This window comes from Panicum virgatum, chromosome 3N, assembly GCF_016808335.1.
Source record: "Panicum virgatum strain AP13 chromosome 3N, P.virgatum_v5, whole genome shotgun sequence".
Taxonomy (NCBI): Eukaryota; Viridiplantae; Streptophyta; class Magnoliopsida; order Poales; family Poaceae; genus Panicum; species Panicum virgatum.
Window position 1 is genome coordinate 49,787,653 of NC_053147.1, and position 19,644 is coordinate 49,807,296.

The 19,644-nt window shown below is 46.6% G+C and overlaps 1 protein-coding gene and 1 pseudogene across 5 annotated transcripts; one reads left to right on the forward strand and one right to left on the reverse strand.

Moving 5' to 3' along the window:
• Positions 1 to 2,839: 2,839 nt before the first annotated feature.
• On the reverse strand, positions 2,840 to 7,858 carry LOC120666095. 5 transcript variants are annotated; one of them, XM_039945882.1, is made up of 2 exons: positions 6,520 to 7,858; positions 2,840 to 3,104 (listed from the first exon to the last, which is right to left on the reverse strand). In XM_039945882.1, exon 1 carries the CDS (start codon positions 7,812 to 7,814, stop codon positions 6,567 to 6,569), a length of 1,248 nt encoding a protein of 415 aa, XP_039801816.1. In that variant the 5' UTR covers positions 7,815 to 7,858; the 3' UTR covers positions 2,840 to 3,104; positions 6,520 to 6,566. The 5 variants fall into 5 exon arrangements, 4 of the variants coding, with proteins under 4 accessions (XP_039801816.1, XP_039801815.1, XP_039801817.1 ...); XM_039945881.1 differs by lacking the exon at positions 2,840 to 3,104 and adding an exon at positions 3,128 to 3,490; XM_039945883.1 differs by lacking the exon at positions 2,840 to 3,104 and adding an exon at positions 3,808 to 4,173.
• On the forward strand, positions 4,037 to 5,579 carry LOC120666093 (annotated as a pseudogene).
• Positions 7,859 to 19,644: the final 11,786 nt, after the last annotated feature.

The following is a 19,644-nucleotide window of genomic DNA, read 5'->3' on the forward strand; positions in this document are numbered from 1 at the left end:
CATAAACTCTAGAAGATGTGAGGAGTCTACACGCGAAAGATGAGACCGAGGCGGGCCCGAAAGAGGGTAGGCCGGCCGGCCTAGGCACATGAGCCGGCCGGCCTAGCCCGTTTCCGAGGCGGTTCGGCCTCCCCTTCGACTGGTGGCTTCCTCAGCTCATAAATAGCTCGCACCTTATTCAACTCGCTGCATCCATCCATCCAGAACTCGACGAAAACCTAGGGCCAACACCGAAGGAGGCTAACGGCCGCCGCGAGTCTTCGAGGGTACCTAGGAGATGGCTTAGGCCACCCCTAGCCGTCATGGCCTCCCTGCGAGGTTGTGCCATGGTGGAGTTCGGGAGTCATCCCCAACATTCGTCGGGGTATGTACACACACGATGGTGATTTCAATCTACTCTTTATTCTAGTTGTCTCGACTTTGGTCTACTTCAATGTCTCATATGTGATGCATCCATATGTTCATAGTAAGATTAGATCTATTCGTGGTGATTAGTCTATATCTTGCGGATACGTTGAGGTAGCGTGTTTTAGCTAGTTGGTTGATTACCCCGGTGTGGTGACAGCACGGCGGAGGGAAAAGTTCTAGCGACGACATGATGTGGAATAGGATCGATGGCGAGTACCATGGGAGTCGTTGCGCGGCCACCAAGAGGAGGAGCCTTGAGTAAGAGCACTTGGTGGGCGTTTGGGGTAAAGCTTTGGGAAACCTTAGGCGTCAACATGCACCTCACACCGGCGACCTTGGGAAAGTAGGCTGCTTGTGAGCTGCCTTTTTGAGAGATGATTCCGTGTACCTTTAGTTGAGATGCAATCTATGTTTTGATCACCTTTTTTACTAGAACCGTACCAAGAGACGATAGGCCCTAGCTCCTTGGTTGTGTTATCTCATCTACGGTTGTGGGTGTGATGAACATTATGCTTCATTCATATCTATCAAGTGTTCAGTTTATATGCAATCTATGATTCATGTTAGGATAGATCCGTTAGATTAGATGGAAAACCTTAGATAGTTCTTTGTCGATCCACGGATTGATAAACCTTGGGGGAGTACTCTAAGGAAAAAGCTACCACGATCCGTGCGCTTGCGGTACATAAATTGGGGCGCTAAGGAGCGTCAACATGCTTTTCTGGCGCCGTTGCCGGGGATCGGCAACACGAATCTTATGGAGATCTATCTATCTTTTTGGACTAACCCTAATTTTATTATTGCATATATCCTGTGTTTCTTGTTTGTGTCCATGAATGCAGGTAAAACCCTAGACACAAAGCGATTGAGAAGTTCTCAACGTCCGTACTTTGACAAGTCCAATCTCACTCAAGCAAGTTGATGGCTACGTGAAGACCCGCTCTTTAGTGGTAGGTGCTAACTTTTGTTAGTGGCTCAACATCCGCTATCGAGCCCACACTCAAAACAAGTAAAGATGAAAAAGGTATGTCACCGTGTCAATTTTGGCTAATGTCTCTTGGAGATTTCTTTGTCCAAGGCATAGGTGATGAATCAAGCCCCGAAGAAGTCGTGACATCCGATCATCAACATCTTTGGAGAGTCGCTGTTATGACCAAGTTTTTCACCCATAATTAGAGAGGTACCATGGAGGAAAATTGAAGATTATAAAGCTCCATCAAGTATTCTTTCCAATGCATCAAAAATCATCAATTTCGGACAATGGTACAAAGAGTTAAAGGTAAAATCTTTCAACACTACACATTCTGAAATTCTTCAGGACAGATTGTAGTGCTGGAGTAATACGAGCATAGCTCTTTCATCCGGAGTCCATTTGGAGTGAATGAGCACTCGTTGAAAAGGGAATTTGATACACATTGCAATGGAATGGAAGTTTGGTACATGTTCTACACTGTATGAAGAGTAATTCAATGAAAAAGAGACAGCAGCAAACAATAGAGAAGGCGATGACGATATAGAAGGAAGATTAGAGAGCCTTGAGCCCCCTATGATCCCGACACCCTGGGTAATACAAGAACAATGGAGAAGATACATCATTGGAGTCATGCTATTCGCTGGTGCATCAATGGTGATGAACTTGAAGCCTGGGGATACACAACACGATGCTCAAAGACCACAAGATCAAGGTCATCAACATCTCCGGATCAATTCACAAGAAGGTACTGATTGCATCTAAATTCTGCAAGGCCTCTGAAGAAAGCAACAAAATATTTTTGGATATTAAGGAGCCCCATGAAATTCCGGTTCCAACGAATCAAAAACCAAGTCAATCGGAGATTCCTACAAGCGGTTATAGCCAAAACATCGGTCGTGCGTTCTGAAATTTTCTAGACAGCACACAGTGCTGAATTGAAATGGGCATAACTCCTTCATTCGAGCTCCTTTAAGATGAATGACCACTCGTTGGAAAGGTAATTTCATAAACTTTTCAATAGAGCTGTATTTTTTTATATGTTCTATTCTGGACGCAGGGAGAAATCCACGAAGGAGAGGCGAAGAGCAACGTGACGAGAACAAGGTGAAGGAGATAAGGATGACAACAATGAAGAGGAGCTTGGGCTATGGTTTCATCAAGCATACATGATCAAATTTAGAAGCTCAGGACAAAATAAGGGCCTCAAGGACGTTGGCAAAGGAAGGCACGAATGACAACATTCAACGCATGAAGATGTTAAGAGCGAACCACGATGGATTACGAAAGGCGACATCAATACAAGCTGCATGGACAATTCGAATTCTCGCACGAAGGACCATGGCTTCACATCAATGAGAAGGTATGTGAGAAAGTCAAGCTCTATGACTTTAAATAAAGCGCTTTGTGGGAGGCAACCCGTTCATTTTATTTATCTATTTATCTATATAAGATGACGATCTATATTGTGCTCTTAAATTGAACTCATCAAGTAGCTCATAGTCAAATTCAGCCTTTTACATGGTTTGCTAACTTTCCACAAAACATGCTTTGGTGCTTTGTCTATATGCAGAGTAGTGTAGCGAAACTACTTACTCAGAGAAATCAAGCAGGAAGTCATCTGGAAAGGCTATTAAGATGCAGCTGGAATTCTTCAGGTTACATCCTTAAGATGCAGCTGGAATTCATCAGGAAGCTTAGAGGCACCATCCTGGTTTATTAAGTTCTAGCAGAGCAAGGCACGTGACATCAGTAAGATGACATCCATTTTGTCTTGTGCACAGAACAAGTGTAAGTACAGAAACTAAGAAAAAATACAAAGAGGCAATCACTAGTGCACATGGAAAAAGAAGAACCTGTATCCTCAATAAAAACACGTGCCTTGCACCAGTGGGGAAAAAAAGAAAGTGAAGAAACAACATGATTTAGGCAGCAGGAGATTTCAGTAATAGGACTGTTTCTTTGGATCAACAATAAATTCACCAGCAGTGACAAGCTTCCGGGCTTGAAGCAGAGGAAAAGGTGAGGAATTGCCACGCAGTCAGCAAGCAAGTATTTTGCATCTAGCTGTAGCTGGCTGTTGGGCGTTTCTTTTCTGCTATTATTGCAAAACTGCATTGAGATTAAATTCGCTATTATGCTAGCATAGAAATTATTCGTATGTCAGATCACCAAATCATAAGTAGCATCAAACATATATAAAAAGACAGCTGGAGGGATTACACCGGAGAAATGTTTTAAACTAATCTTAGATCAAAAGTCATATTATATTTAACCGTGTGAAAGTGGAAAACATGCACAGTACTACTTAATTAATTATGATAATATTGATCAACTAAAAGTCTAAAATGAACTGTACAATAAAATAAAAAAAATTCTGAAGCATATGGATGGTGGGGGTGTCCTCAACAAATAAAAGCAGCTGATTTAAAAAAAACAAATAAAATAAGCACACCTTTTTTTGTTATTCTGATCTGAGTGGTATCTTTGCCTTTTACATATCATGACCAATGACCATTTTCAGGAGACCTCTGGTCTCCCAAGTCACTTTCGTGCAAATAAAGACTCAGTCGCAACGTTGACTTCAGCAAAAATTGGGAAGAAACTGACCACCAAGCCCAAACGTCATAAGTACAAGTATTTCCTGCTGAAAGACTCCTAGAACTCTTCTCCAGCCATAGAAACCTGCTACAATGGTAGATGCCATCATCTCTGCCATCATAGGCGATGTTGTCAGTAGAGCGATTTCTCTTCTCGTTGGGCGCTTTAGCAACCAAGAAAGCACTGAAGACAAGCTGCAAAAGATAAGCCATCTGCTCATCAGAATCCACAGCGTGGTAGAGGAAGCAAAAGGGCGGCAGATCTCCAACCGCGGCACCCTCCAGTGGCTCTCGGAGCTCATCGACAGTGACTACCTGGGACTTTACTTGCTTGATTCCATCAGGTGTGGCAACCAGGAGGCTGAGCGATGTGATCATAAGGTAGATCCCCAAGTTTCCACCTTGTCCTTGTTTAACCCTGCAAAGCGTGTCAGGGTTGCTGGGTGCACCATGAGGAGCTCATACTACTGGCACCTTGATTTCAGTGTTGATGAGATTAACAGGGTGCTCAAGAGATTGGAAGCCATGTCTTGTGATCTCATGGAGTTCATCATGCTCCTGCAAAACTACCAGCCAATCCGCCGGCCTCTAGGCACTAACATCTTCCATGATGGGCAGATGTTCGGTCGACATGTTGAGAAAGAGATGATAATCAACTTTCTGTTGCATGAGGATGATCAGTCAACAGGGGAATTGGGTGTGCTACCAATTGTTGGTGGCAATGGAATTGGGAAGACAACCCTGGTGCAACACGCCTGCGATGATGCCAGAGTGCACAACCACTTCCCGGTGATCTTGATGTACAGCTTTTCATGTACTTATGATGTTAAAAAGAACGAAGGGGGTCTAAATGACCCATTGAAGTACGTCAAGGAGAACGACTTTTCTGATAAAAGGTGCTTGATGGTATTTGAGGACATTGAAATGCACAGGAAGCAGATACTGGAAGAGTTCCTGCAAAGCCTGAGATGCAGCAAGGAAGGGAGCAAGGTAATTATCACAACAAACAGTCAGCATGTTGCAGACATTGGAACAGTGGAGCCAATCATACTAACGGCATTGCCCTGCCCTGAGTACTGGTTTTTCTTCAAGGCACATGCATTCGCTGGTAGAGACATCGAGGATAACACAAGGCTGATGGCTGCAGGGAAAGAAATAGCGAGGAAGCTGAACGGGTCATTCTTTGGTGCAAAAGATGATTGGAGGAGTGCTTAGGGATCACCCGGATCCGAAGTTCTGGTGCCAAGTCCTGAGGAGCAACATTGGGGGGATGTATCAGATTGGTGGCGTCATCAGCTACATATCGGACATAGCTGGCAACTTGGTACCAGGTCATGTGGACATGTGCAAGGTGACCATTTCTAAGGACCCGTTTCCTCCTGAGATAGCCAGGTTCAAGGATCTGTGCCATGCTGTTCTGCATGGACGCATGATGGCCTGTTTGGCAGATGACGTCCGATTTGCGAAAGTGTTGTTGTGCAAGTCAGTGTTTCCGTTCTTTAATGAGTACTATATTGCTCATTGCTCTTGCACTTGCACCGCAGACTCTTGCTCAAAGCTTGTACCACCACTAGTTTGAGATATCTGAATTCAATTATTTTAAGTTTTTAATGAGCCTGTTAATTTCTGTATGGGGTTAACTCTAAAAGAGAACTAAAAATACTTCCGCAAATTGGAAATGATCTCCGCGAGGATCTGTGCTGCCCCGCGCATCTCCACTCGTCCGCAAGGATGACCCGTGCAGCCCCACCTCCTTTGCGCCTCCACAAGCCACCGCCTCTGCTGGTCCACAACCGCGTGCAGCCCCGCGCCTGGCGCCTCTTCTGCTGGTCCGTGGCCTCCTGTCCTCAGCTAGACTGCAATGGCCAGGTACTTAATCTCCAATCTCTGGTCTTCCCTTCCCTTCCGTCCTCTGCTCTGCTGTCCTCTGCTCTGCTGCTCGTGCTTCCCTTCCGTAGTTCCCTCTGCTGCTTGTGCTTGCTCTGCTCCATGCCTCCATTGCTTGCTGCTTGGGAGAAGAGAAAGGATGGCAGGAGTAATTGGAAAGGGAAGAATGTTTGGTCCAACAGCTCAACAAAGGTTTGTATATGGTACTAAATTTTGTTTGTTATGGTATGTTTAGGATATGTCTATGGTGTCAACGTCTAGGCGTTGTGAGGGGTAGGTCGCCACGAGTTGCCATAGCACCTTGAGAACCATGAAGTTGCTTGTGGCTGGATGAGAAATCTTCTTAAAAGTGACAAACGATACTTCACACATTTATTTTGTCTAACAAGCATGAATCAGCTATGGCTCTTGGTGCTATCCTGATATTTATGTTGAAGCAAACAGTACCAGTTTGCAGAGAGTAAAGTGTGCTATTGCCTATCGACATATGCTCAAAGATAAGCGAATGAACTGACAATCTAAACAGCATCTTGGTAAGATGAAAATACTCTAGATTCATTAAGAAGATTACTTCCACATCCATAACATAATAAAGCAGAAAACGATTTAATAGTTCTGATAAGACATTAAGACTACAATAAATAGAAGATTTACCAGTTCTAGTTTTCATCTTCCTCTGTTGTGATACCTGGTTGCACACTTCAACAAGCACCTTCAAATGAAGGGCTCCCATTGTTACTAACAAGAAAATTTGGCCACGCCATGATGTAAGGATGCTCATGGCCGTCATCTTTTTTATGGAAGATCTTTTCCAGCTTCCTTGTTTCCAGGCAGAAGAATAGGTACCAGCAAGGTATAGTAGCATCTATAAATGTCTCAAAGGTTGACAGGTAGACAATGCCATCCAGAATTGCTAATACTTTAAGGTCACCATGATCATCCAGTGAGCCATTGGTAGCCCGAAGAACCTCTTCCTCCAACAGGATCACACTGTCAAGCATCCACATCTCAACACCATCAGCATCTGCTCTCCGGAACCAAATGGACAATGTGAAATCGGCTGTGGAGACGATACAGGGTCTCCCATCCTTGGTTTCCCCGGCCATGTAGAGGTGCCCCTTCCCCTTCAAGTGCTCTGGCAGATCAATGAAGGAGAATTGCAGCGTCGTCGTGTCCAGCACCACCATGTAGGCCCGCTTCGCGTGTGACCAGTACAGTTTCCCATTCACCTGCCTGCCATGGAGGAGCCAGTACTTCTTGCCTGACGGCTGTGCCGGCGCGGGCTGGGACCAGGGGAGAATCTGCCACGCCCTGGTGCCTGACGAGAAGACAGCGGCGCGCAGCCGCGACTTGTCGTGGCAGACGGCGACCACGCGGAATGGTCCGGGGATCCCGTCGGGGGAGAGCAAGAAGGGATCCATGTAGATGCACTTGCCGCGGCAACCGTCGGACAACTCGTCTGGCGGCGTAGGGAAGAGATCCAGGGCCCGCGAGAGGGGGTTGTAGACAGCCATCTGCTCGGTACTCTGGTTAAGGAGTAGGAGGGAGCCGCCGCGGCACTCCGCTATCTGCCACCCGGGGGAGGCGTCGTCGTGGCCGGGGACGCGGGTGAGGAAGACGTCGGCGCCGCGGGCGGCGGCGGCGAGGTCCGGGTCCGAGCTGCGGCGGACGGGCCTGAACGAGGGCATATCGACGCCATCGTAGTCGAAGAAGAGGCCCAGGAGAGGGGGCGGGCGGAGCGCGGCGAAGCGGCGGCGGAAGGCGGGGGCGGAGCGGACGGCGGCGAGGAAGGAGCGGCAGGTGAGCGCGGCGCGAACGAGGCTCGGGAGGGAGGGCAGGCGGAGGAAGATCTCAAGGAGGAGGTCGTCGCCGAGGGAGCGTATGGTGGTGCCGGAGACCGGGGCTTGGGGTCTTTTCGGCGGTGGCGGCGGCGGCGAGCTGGTGGCCATCAGGAGAAGACGGAGGCTGCAGCGCGGAGACGACGGAGGGGCCAGTTGATGTGTTAGCTTTGTTTCCAGGTGGGCTCTTTGTGGGCTGGGCCGTTTTCGGACCGTCCTATATTTTAAGTTCCGTCTCAAGATTCGGGATTTTTTTTCCTTTTTATATTTTTAAAAAATAAAAATTTCAAAAATATATGTCCATTTTGAAATATTTCAAAAATATCCTCCGGTCGCCCCCCATAGGACGACAGGCCTTAAGTGTAATTTTTTCTCTTCAAATTCACAACGAGGTCCCTGGCAAAAAAAAAGTATGTCGCCCCCCATGGACGACAGGGGCCTGTCGCCCGTTGGGGGGGCGACAGGGTCCCCTTTGCCCTATATAAGCCCTGGCCGTCATATGCCACCATCCCCTTTGTCATTTGAGCCTAAAAATTCAGAAAAAAAGAGGGGTGAGGAGAATAAAAGTGGCGAAGCTCTGCCGAATTGCGTACTTGTGATCTACCGGTAACTTCCGTATGAATCCATTGATATTGTATAAATATTTAATTTAATTAGCGGATTAGCTGAATTAGATTTGGTGCTTTAGAACACTCGTTTAGTATTACAATTTCAGTACTATTACAGACTTGTTTTTAAATTAATTATGAATTAGAATAGAATTATGAAAGTACCTTATTGATATTGCAGCATAAGGCAATGGCTGCCTCCAATTGTGGAGGATTTTCATGGACCGAAGAAAAATCTAGTATAATACTTGATATCATGACCCATCTTGTTATCAGTAAGAAGTTGGATCCGTTAGCAGATGGTACGATAGAGATGGTGTTGTCCAAAGTAGTAGAGTTTAAAGACTTCACATTATTTCGAGGTATTACGACGCAAGACGTAAATGGACACCTGCTAGAACGTCGGAAGATATACATGAGAGTATGTGAACTAGCGAATCATCCTAATATCATTGGATTCTTACAATGTGTTGTCGGTCGAAACCCACCGGCGAGCAGCGACAGGCAACACGAAGAGCCGGGAGGTCGCCGGGGCGCTGGCAGGCACTGCTCCCTCGTCGACGGCCCACAATTCCAGCAATGCGCCGCGGCTTGTGAAGACGCAGGGCGTGCCACCTGACCTATACCCGATCAGGAAGGTGCAGACGTGCTTGCGATGATTGACCTGCATACACAAACACGTGGAAACGTAAGTCCGATCCGTAGTCGGCTCCCCAGGACGACTCTTGCATCGGCTTTAAAGAGCCGATCGAGTCCCGGTGTCAGATGAGATCTGTTGCATCCGGATGTTGACAGATAAAGCAAATAACTATAAAGCTGCTTCAATTAAATCTAGTTGATCTAATCCACAACGGTAAAGGCTTCACTGCTAGATCGGAACATCCTACACGTGACTAGGCCTAATAAACGTAACAAATAACTAAACCATAACCAAAACAGAGGCCTAAGAACTAGCAAGAGCCGATTCCCGGATAAATTCCCTGTTAAGACTAAAGCAAAGCATCTAATACGCCACCGGATCGTCCAACCCGTTTGCAAGGCCTAACCTAGCAGATATTACGCCAACTCTTAAGAACAAGAGCAAACCGTAACAGATCAGATCTACTAAACTTAAAAGAAGCAGGGTGTTGCCTTTACGCAGCTAACTCTATGCAACAAGAGCTAGTATAAGATTATAACATGATCGCGTAAAGACAACATGATATTCGTAGACAATAAGCAACAAAGCACGACAGATCTACTAAAAGCCATGCTATGAACATCAGGATAACTAGGACTACTCGCCATCAAAAACGCTTCAGTATGAGTAATACCAAGGTAAAAGTAAGAACAATGCTGCCCTGATCACGCGAAGCGATCAGGGCAGCATGGCGCTTATTTGGATGAAACCCTAGAATTAGGGGTGGCGGTGCGCCAAGGTTTGTTGTGGTGGAGACAACCGCCGTGTGTAAACGAATGCCGTCATCTTTATTCAATAGCATATGGGTACATATTTATAGTCCGGAGACTTCTTGCCGTGCAAGGCAACCTCTAAATTCTTTCCTAAACGAAGACTAGAGATAGATTACAACTCAATAAAGACTCGAAGATTAGATAACATGATCTGGACTCTTTCCTCCACCAGTCCAGATCTTCATGAAGCTTCCAAATATCAGCCGAAACACGCCGTATAGTTCTGGCAGATTCTGGTCGTCCTATTGTTTTGGCAATTCCCATCGACTCCGAGCGAATCTGGACGTGATTCCAGTTGTATTGGAAAGCTTATCTCCTTAGCTTTCCATGCATATCTAGAACGCCCAAAACAGAGTCCGTATGTGGCCTGGGCGTCCATTCTCGTATGGCCTCTTCCTGCAGTCCGAACCAGCCTCGCGAATAGACTGGGCTTCAATATGGATTAGGCCCGTGACCCCATCTCAGCTTGATCCTTGAATGCCCAATTATCATTGTATTTGGCCAAACTTATGATATAAGCCTGGCTAAGTGGACTCCTTTACCGTGGGCTTCTTCTGACATTTGCCCTACCACTCCTGGTCAAATTCTGGCGATAACACTTGCCCCCCAAGTTTGGCCAAATATGACAGAATCTTCTAAGCGCCAGCCGTAAACCAAATAAAAACATCATCTCCTCAAATTGTCTTCTCATGCCACTGATGGTCTTGCCCCCCGAGCCAATAGATCGGCTATTAGCCAACTGACTTTGTGACCGATTGCTTGAACCGGCCTCACGCCTTCCTCGACCAATCTCAATGTTGTTGCAGACCGGTCCTAGTTTTCATATTCCATGGATGGCGCTGGCTTACGGGATCATCATCAAGCTTCATCAGATCAGCATCAACATACTTGGCCTCTTCTTGATGATCGTTGATCGCCAGGAGTTGGTGAAGACATAGATATTCAATAGGTAGTCAACTCTCCATCGAATAAATAATAATGTGGGCTACATGGATTACCTGCAAAACAATCACTTGCCGGACCGGCTCTACAAAGATCATTGTGAATCGGCTAAAAGCCGATGGATCATATTTAGTTAGGCAAAAGTCATGCAAGCCGACCCAACATCAAAAAATCTCTTCCCCCACAAAAATATGCTATGTCATGCAAAGGGTGAGTGTGAGCTTCCAGGTATGTCTCAAAGCATTTACAAGTGCTAGCATGTATATACAGTGAGGGTATAGCAAAAAGACACCGCATAGAAAAGCTCAAAAGAATATATCTATATTAGAACATGAGCAGGCAATTTTTAAGATTTTCAAAATAAAAAGCATCACCACTTAGCCCAACCAACTAGTACATTAAAGCATGACAAGCAAAAACCAGCAAGTACCTACACCAGTGAGCTTTTTTCCAATACAAGGATCTTTTAACAAGCTTGATTACTCATGCCCTCAGGTCTTGCAGGTTAAAACATATTGCATTTGAAACTCAAACAAGCCTTTTGTTCTGTGCCAGGGGTTATTTGCTTATCAGGCCACTTCTTACCAACCAATGCTAAGCCTAGGGCCGTTGAACCATCAGAAGCTTAAAGCAAGGTTTTGGTCATTCATAGCCTAGTCCAAGTTCATGCTAAAGTGCAATAGCAAGCAGTCCCGAACTAGATCAGTGAGACAAAACAAATCCACCTGGATCTTTTCATTATAGCACAACATGGACATCATTCAGATTTTAATGTAATTTAGCACAAGATTATTGTATAAGCATTGAGACTCGAGCTGCATAAATGATTCCAAGAAAAGGATATAGCTACCAGGCATGTACAAGATAGTAAAAGCAAAGTCAGCCTACACATACTAGTAGCCAAGTAAAGCGGTGACCATATTTCAGATTTTCAAAAGAATTCAAATGAGCCTAACCACACATGGTCACCAGCATCCACACCTCAAATTATATACACGAAACACAAGTAGAAGCTACTAAGCATACAAGGAAGCTAGTGCAAGTGATAAACGCATATACTGTATGATGATGCAATGGTGGGTTTGAATATTACCAATCAAATTGGCTATTGACGAGCCGATGGTTAAAATCCCGCCTGGTCTGTACTTGCCATAATGCATTCTCATCACAACTATCGGCTGTTAGAAAGCCGAACGTCTGTAGCCTAAAGTCCAATCAGCACATCTGTTGTCGTAGAGAGCTCTTCAAATGCTTTGTCGACGTGGATGAAGTAACCGATGTTAATCGCATCGAAGGAGCACAGAAGCTGAATCAGCCGGCTGATGTGACGAATGCCCTGACCCACTATCCACGGGGCTCGGGCGAGACGGACCCCGTCCGTAGGGGTCGGGCGAGGCGGACCTGTCCGTAGGCGACGAATGCCCTAACCCCGTAGGAGCCGCATTCGCCGATGTCGATGGTGTCGCAGGAATAGGAATAGCCGATGACGATGACGATGCAAAAGTACTGTTGGCCAGATCGATCGGCTAATATATCAGACACTCCCACGCCCACACGGGAGCAGAACTAGCCAATGTCGATGGCCGGAACTGCGAAGGAGCGGAAGTAGCCGATGGCGAAGAAGCTGTAGGAGCACCGGCGGTAATTCTTCATCCGGACGAAAATTTTTGTATGGGTCTCCATATTTCATCACCAAATCTCCGCTTATGCCCCCCGAGCCGGATCCTTCTTGTATTGGAGGAGATCAGCTCTCCAATCGGCCGTGCCCAATTCACTATGAACCATAGGATTCAGACGTTTTGCCGCCAATTGCTGAAATCGGCCGTATTTGGGGCTGATCTGCCCATCGGCCCGGACTCAGATATTAGCCATGCAGCAAATTTGTTCTGCTACTATTTCTTTTGACTTTCTTTTTCTGGCATCGTATCGGCTGGGGCCGATCGCTTAGATCGGCCACTACAGGGTATGATCCTGTAGAATTCATGAAGTGGTACCAGAATGTGTTTATTCTATGAGGCCAGTGGATAAGACCAGTCTCAATCCGTTTTTTGCCGCTTCGATCCGATCACAGTCTTCCAGCGCAATCCCTGAGATCGGCTCTTGTCCTTTCGCGTCCCAGGCGTTTATGTCTGCGAACGAAACCTCACTGAAGTCATCTGCACGGACCACCTCCACTTCGTTGCCATCCCATTGAACCAAACACTGGTGCAATGTGGAAGGAACACAACAATTGGCGTAAATCCAATTCCTCCCAAGCAGCACTGTGTACGTACTCTTACTGTTGACGATGAAGAATGAGGTTGGGACGATCATGCGGCCAACTGTCAACTCCACATTGAGGACGCCCTTTGCCTCCGACGGCTAGCCGTTGAAATCATTGAGCATCATGTTGGTCTTGATAAGATCAGCAGCAGAACGACCCAATCGGCACAGAACTGAGTAGGGCATCAGATTGACCGCGGTGCCAGTGTCGACCAACATCCTATTCACAGGCTTGCCGTCGATGAAGCCCTTGAGATAAAATCCCTTCAGGTGCTTGTAGCTTTTCTCCTTAGGCTTCTCGAAGATAATCGGTTGTGGGCCAAGATCCAGCCGCGCGACGGCCAATTCTTCCAGTTGGGGCGCCCGAAACTCCGACGGGAGCACGAACACCATATTCACATCAGCCGATGGCTTTTCATTTGCTCTTGGCTGCTTGTGGCGCCACTCCCTCCTTGGAAGGCGCCTCTCTTCCCTTTGCGGTCGCCTGACCTGCTCCGCGAGATCCGGACGCGCTTTCCTCAGCACGTCGAGGTACTTTACTTCTGCCTCTTCCAGATTGCGCAAGTGCTGTACTCTACGCTTCTGCGACCGATTAAGCCCGTCAGGACACCACCGTGGGCGATGGTACCTGTCTTCTTCTTCTTCTTGCTTGGAATCGCCCCTGGTTGGCCTCTTCATACGTTTATCATGACGTGTTCCAGGCCCTAAGCGCCGGAACACTGATGTCTTGTCCTGCTAGTGTCCTCGAGGCCTGCACTCCAAGCAATCATCTATAGTAGGCAATCGGCTCATGTCGGAATTCCAACAGTACCTGAAGAACGGGCAATGCCAGTGGTCGCGTATAGACTGGCGTCTTCCCAATGTCCTTCCTAAGCGGTGCTCATACTCGTCTTCTTTCGATTCATATCAGCGCCACAACTTGTACTATTACTGGTATTTTTCCAGAAGCCGATTAGAAGCTGGAAGTTGATTGCGGATGTGACGCACTTGCTCTTCAGTCACATGCTGCTGTTCCAACTTGTGTTCATTCTGCGGCCGCTTGCCAGAAGCGGCCTCTCTCCTCTGCTTGTCATGGCGACGCATGGGTCCCACCATGTTGATCTGGAATGCCAAATCCTGGCCCTTGGATCCGAAGTCTGACAGTTCCACCATGTTAGCTTGTGGGAAAGGCTTTGTGTCAACCTTCATCGTGTGTTGAGCCAGGATTAATCGGCCTTGCTCGATAGCCGATTGGATCTGACGACGCAGCTCCTTACATTCACCAGTGGCATGAGTGAACGAGTGGTGCCACTTGCAGTATAGCCTTCCCTACAGCTCTTGGGCCGTCGGCAACTTGTGATTCTCTGGGAGCTTCAGCTATTTTTCTTTGAGGAGCAGATCAAATATCTGCTCTGCCTTGGTCACATCGAAGTCGAAGCCCTCCACAAGCCCTGCTGTTTGACCCACTTGCACGGGACAGGGTTTGCTCCCCGAGTCCACTCTGCCACGGCTACTTCTTGCTCCTCGCCAGAGTCATCATATTCTTCCGCCTGGGCCATGTTTACATGGCGCTTGAACTTGTCTTGGTACAGCTCAGGATGGTAATGTTCGTATGCTGTAAGCTTCTGCACCAGGTGCGCCAGAGATGTGAACTCCAACTGAAAAGCCGCATCCTTGATCGGCTTAGCGAGTCCCAGGACAGCCAGATCGACTGCCTCCTTCTCTGTGATGCGCGACGAGTAGTATCGGTTCTTGACCTCCCTGAAGCGCTGTATGTATTCTGACACAGTCTCTCCTCGCTTCTGCCTGACATGGGCGAGGTCGGCAATTCCAGCTTCAGCAGCCTCCCGAGTGGTACTGTGTATGGAATTGATCTTCAAGCTGCCTCCAAGTTCGAATCGAATCCGGAGCCAGTGATGCATAACATCCAAAAGCTGGGCCTGTAAGAGATTGGCCGAAGAACCGGACCCTCAACGGATCTGACACTGAGATCATCCCAAGCTGCGTTAAGTATCGGCTCACGTGCTCGATGGAGCTGGCTCCCTCTGACCCGTTGAACTTGGTGAACTCGGGAAGCCGATACTTGGGCGGCAGTTGGATCAAGTCATAGTCACTTGGATACGGCTTGGAATAGCCTATCGTTTTCCTTTTGGGCAGAATGCCGAACTGGTCTCTCAGTATTGCACTGACCTGCTCCACACTAAGAACTCCTGGGGCCGATGGCTCAGCACTCGGCCCAGTAGCGTACTTTGCCAGCCACGCTTGTTTCTCCGCATCTGCTCCAGAAGCTCCTGGGTTTACCATCTGCACTGAGCGTGTTGGATTGACGCTGTCAGGGATGTAGGTGCACGTGTAGCCGTGCGGAATCTCCTTGGGTGGCTCGGTGAGGAATTGACCTTCTCCAGGATCGCCGCCGATCTTGTGGACGACGTAGATCGGCGAATTTTGTGGATTTGGAGCCGCAAATGAGAACGGCAATACCGGCCTAGAATGCAGTGCAACTTCCTCTGTGTGACTCCCCAGGGTTGGCCCCGATGGAGAGTACTGGTTCTTGATTATCTCCTGGATGACGCGATGCGCCATGCGCTCGAGTTCGTTCATCAGGCTTTGAGAGTGCCGATGAAGCGCATGGGCCACCATGTAGTTCATCTCCTGACGCAGGGCTCTGGTGCGCTCTTCTGATGGCACAGACAGATCTACATTGTCGAGAGCGCCTTCTGGTGAGAACCCCTTCCACCTGATGCCATGGTTGCGGGTCCTCTCAGAAGAGCCGATGAGATCGGCTTCCAGTAGAGCTTTGATCTCATCATACTTCTTCTTATGTTCAGGAGAGAGCTCTTCATACGTGACGGCTTGGGAGCGGGTTCTTGATCTTGAGCTCCAGTCATTGTTGCAGTGGACGTTGTTGCCGAGAAGTGTCCCACTAGGCGTGCCAGAATGTGTTGTCGGTCGAAACCCACCGGCGAGCAGCGACAGGCAACACGAAGAGCCGGGAGGTCGCCGGGGCGCTGGCAGGCACTGCTCCCTCGTCGACGGCCCGCAATTCCAGCAACGCGCCGCGGCTTGTGAAGACGCAGGGCGTGCCACCTGACCTATACCCGATCAGGAAGGTGAGGACGTGCTTGCGATGATTGACCTGCATACACAAACACGTGGAAACGTAAGTCCGAGCCGTAGTCGGCTCCCCGGGACGACTCTTGCATCGGCTTTAAAGAGCCGATCGAGTCCCGGTGTCAGATGGGATCTGTTGCATCCGGATGTTGACAGATAAAGCAAATAACTATAAAGCTACTTCAATTAAATCTAGTTGATCTAATCCACAACGGTAAAGGCTTCACTGCTAGATCGGAACATCCTATACGTGACTAGGCCTAATAAACGTAACAAATAACTAAACCATAACCAAAACAGAGGCCTAAGAACTAGCAAGAGCCGATTCTCGGATCAATTCCCTGTTAAGACTAAAGCAAAGCATCTAATACGCCACCGGATCGTCCAACCCGTTTGCAAGGCCTAACCTAGCAGATATTACGCCAACTCTTAAGAACAAGAGCAAACCGTAACAGATCAGATCTACTAAACTTAAAAGAAGCAGGGTGTTGCCTTTACGCAGCTAACTCTATGCAACAAGAGCTAGTATAAGATGATAACATGATCACGTAAAGACAACATGATATTCGTAGATAATAAGCAACAAAGCACGACAGATCTATTAAAAGCCATGCTACGAACATCAGGATAACTAGTACTACTCGCCATAAAAAACGCTTCAGTACGAGTAATACCAAGGTAAAAGCAAGAACAATGCTGCCCTGATCACGCGAAGCGATCAGGGCAGCATGACGCTTATTTGGATGAAACCCTAGAATTAGGGGTGGCGGTGCGCCAAGGTTTGTTGTGGTGGAGACACCCGCCGTGTGTAAACGAATGCCGTCATCTTTATTCAATAGCATATGGGTACATATTTATAGTCCGGAGACTTCTTGCCGTGCAAGGCAACCTCTAAATTCTTTCCTAAACGAAGACTAGAGATAGATTACAACTCAATAAAGACTCGAAGATTAGATAACATGATATGGACTCTTCCCTCCACCAGTCCAGATCTTCATGAAGCTTCCAAATATCAGCCGAAACACGCCGTATAGTTGTGGCAGATTCTGGTCATCCTATTGTTTTGGCAATTCCCATCGACTCCGAGCGAATCTGGACGTGATTCCAGTTGTATTGGAAAGCTTATCTTCTTAACTTTCCATGCATATCTAGAACGCCCAAAACAGAGTCCGTATGTGGCCTGGGCGTCCATTCTCGTATGGCCTCTTCCTGCAGTCCGAACCAGCCTCGCGAATAGACTGGGCTTCAATATGGATTAGGCCCGTGACTCCATCTCAGCTTGATTCTTGAATGCCCAATTATCATTGTATTTGGCCAAACTTATGATATAAGCCTGGCTAAGTGGACTCCTTTATCGTGGACTTCTTCTGACATTTGGCCTACCACTCCTGGTCAAATTCTGGCGATAACACAAAGTTCTTGTAAGATATGGATGCGATCAGAGGTGTATGAGATGCACATTAAGGTAACTCTCATTCAGTTGTAATCCCGTCTGTCATTTCGATTCCATATTTATAAAACAGTAACATTGTTTTTTTAATTATATGCTAGGATTACCCCGAGGACACGGAGTTGATTAACAAAACGATACCAAATTTCCGGAAATTGGTATGTATCTTCGGTGGACTTATGCCGCAAACTAGACGAAGGAGGCGGATAAGATCTTCGGGTGATAGTACTTGGCCTGCGCAAGAACAGATGCCCGGAGGTTCGTCGAGTCATGCTTCAGCACCTCAACCACCAACTTGTGTTAACTGGGATGACGACATGGATGACTTCATGCCCCCCAAACCTTGGCCTCCAACACATGATGTTCCTCCCCCTGTACATGAACCTAGAATCAGAAAGGAGGCAAAAGGGAAAGGCAAGAGGTTCGTCAAGTCATGTTGCACCACCTGCAGCACAAACATGTGTTAACTGGGATGATGACATGGATGACTTCATGCCCCCCAAACCATGGCCTCCAACACACTTAAAGGCAGAAAGATCTACTCCATTTGGCCCATACATAACATTGTAGTCACCATAAAATACTTGAAACTGCATCTTGCTCGACATATCTATATATCACATAATACTTATCGAGTTATACTCTTTACTTCACTACCTTATTCAATAATCCGTAAAAACTAAGTATGAAATTCAACTACAACGTATAAGTATTCATAACTACGTGATGACACTCAAATTCTATATTGCATATGCCAAATTCTATTCTAAATCATAATTAATTTATAAACACGTCTCTAATAGTACTGCAATTGTAATAATAAATACGTAGTACTAATTTTCTAAACTAATTTACTACTATGTAACTACAAACTAAAGTATCATTAAACTCCTACTTAAATGGTTCTACTATAGCACTAATTAAATTAAATTACTCACCCCTACTTAAATTACTCCTACTTAAATGCATAGTACTTAAATAGAAAAATATATAAACTAAATGTACTAACCTGCAGATCACAAGTGCTGAATCCGGTAGAGCTTCGCTGCTTCCCTTCTCCTCACCTCTCTCTTTTTTTCTGGTTTTTTGGTGGAATTTTCGAGCTCAAATGAGGAGGGAAGGGGGGTTGGATGGGGTTACCCCGGTCGCCCGAGGGGGGGGGGGCGACAGGCCCCCCCTGTCGCCCGTAGGGGGGGCGACAGGCCCCCCTGCCGCGCCCGTGGGCTGGGCCTAGTGGTCGCCCGAGGGGGGGGGGGCGACAGGCCCTCCCTGTCGCCCGTGGGGGGGCGACAGGCCCCCTTTTTTTTCCAGGGACCTCGTTGCAAATTTGAAGAAAAAAAATTACACTTAGGGCCTGTCGCCCCTATGGGGGGCGACCGGGGGGTATTTTTGAAATATTTCAAAACGGACATATATTTTTGAAATTTTTATTTTTTAAAAATATAAAAAAGAAAAAAATCCCAAGATTCGCCCGACACGACGACTCTAACACTATTTTAATTGTAATTTTCCACAAAACTAAAACTATTAATTATCACATAAATACACAAAAAAATAATTTGATATTTTTTAGCGTTGTGTGGAATCTAAAATATATGCTTTTCTTGTAACATGTTTTTTATAGCATTCATGCTTGCTATCACAAAAAATTAAATTTATTGCGAATATATCAGAGCCAAACTAACATCTTCGTGCAAACCGTGCAGACTTCAATGTGGACCACAAGATCAACATCCAAAGAGTACGAGGGGATTGGATAATTTTATAATTAACCACCCACCTCTAATCACATTTTTACAAATCTCCCCTTCCACTCCCCGTGACCTCTTTTCCTTGTTCAGCATCCGTTGCCTAAACTGAGGCCCTACATAATTCAAGAACCCAATCTTTATACCAAGACATATTTTTAATCAAGTCTTGCTTTTGTACCGCAGTGAGATTTCCCTATTTCGTCATATATATGCGGACAAATGTCTCAACGTCATAATTCATCATATTTCACTTGGACCTTGATTTTTTCCATGTAAATATTTAGAAAACATATATATAATAAAACAAATATCCGAAACACCAAAAAGTACCGAAATTGGTTACAGCATTTGACCGAGTGGGCATGTAAATCACTCGGAACCATACT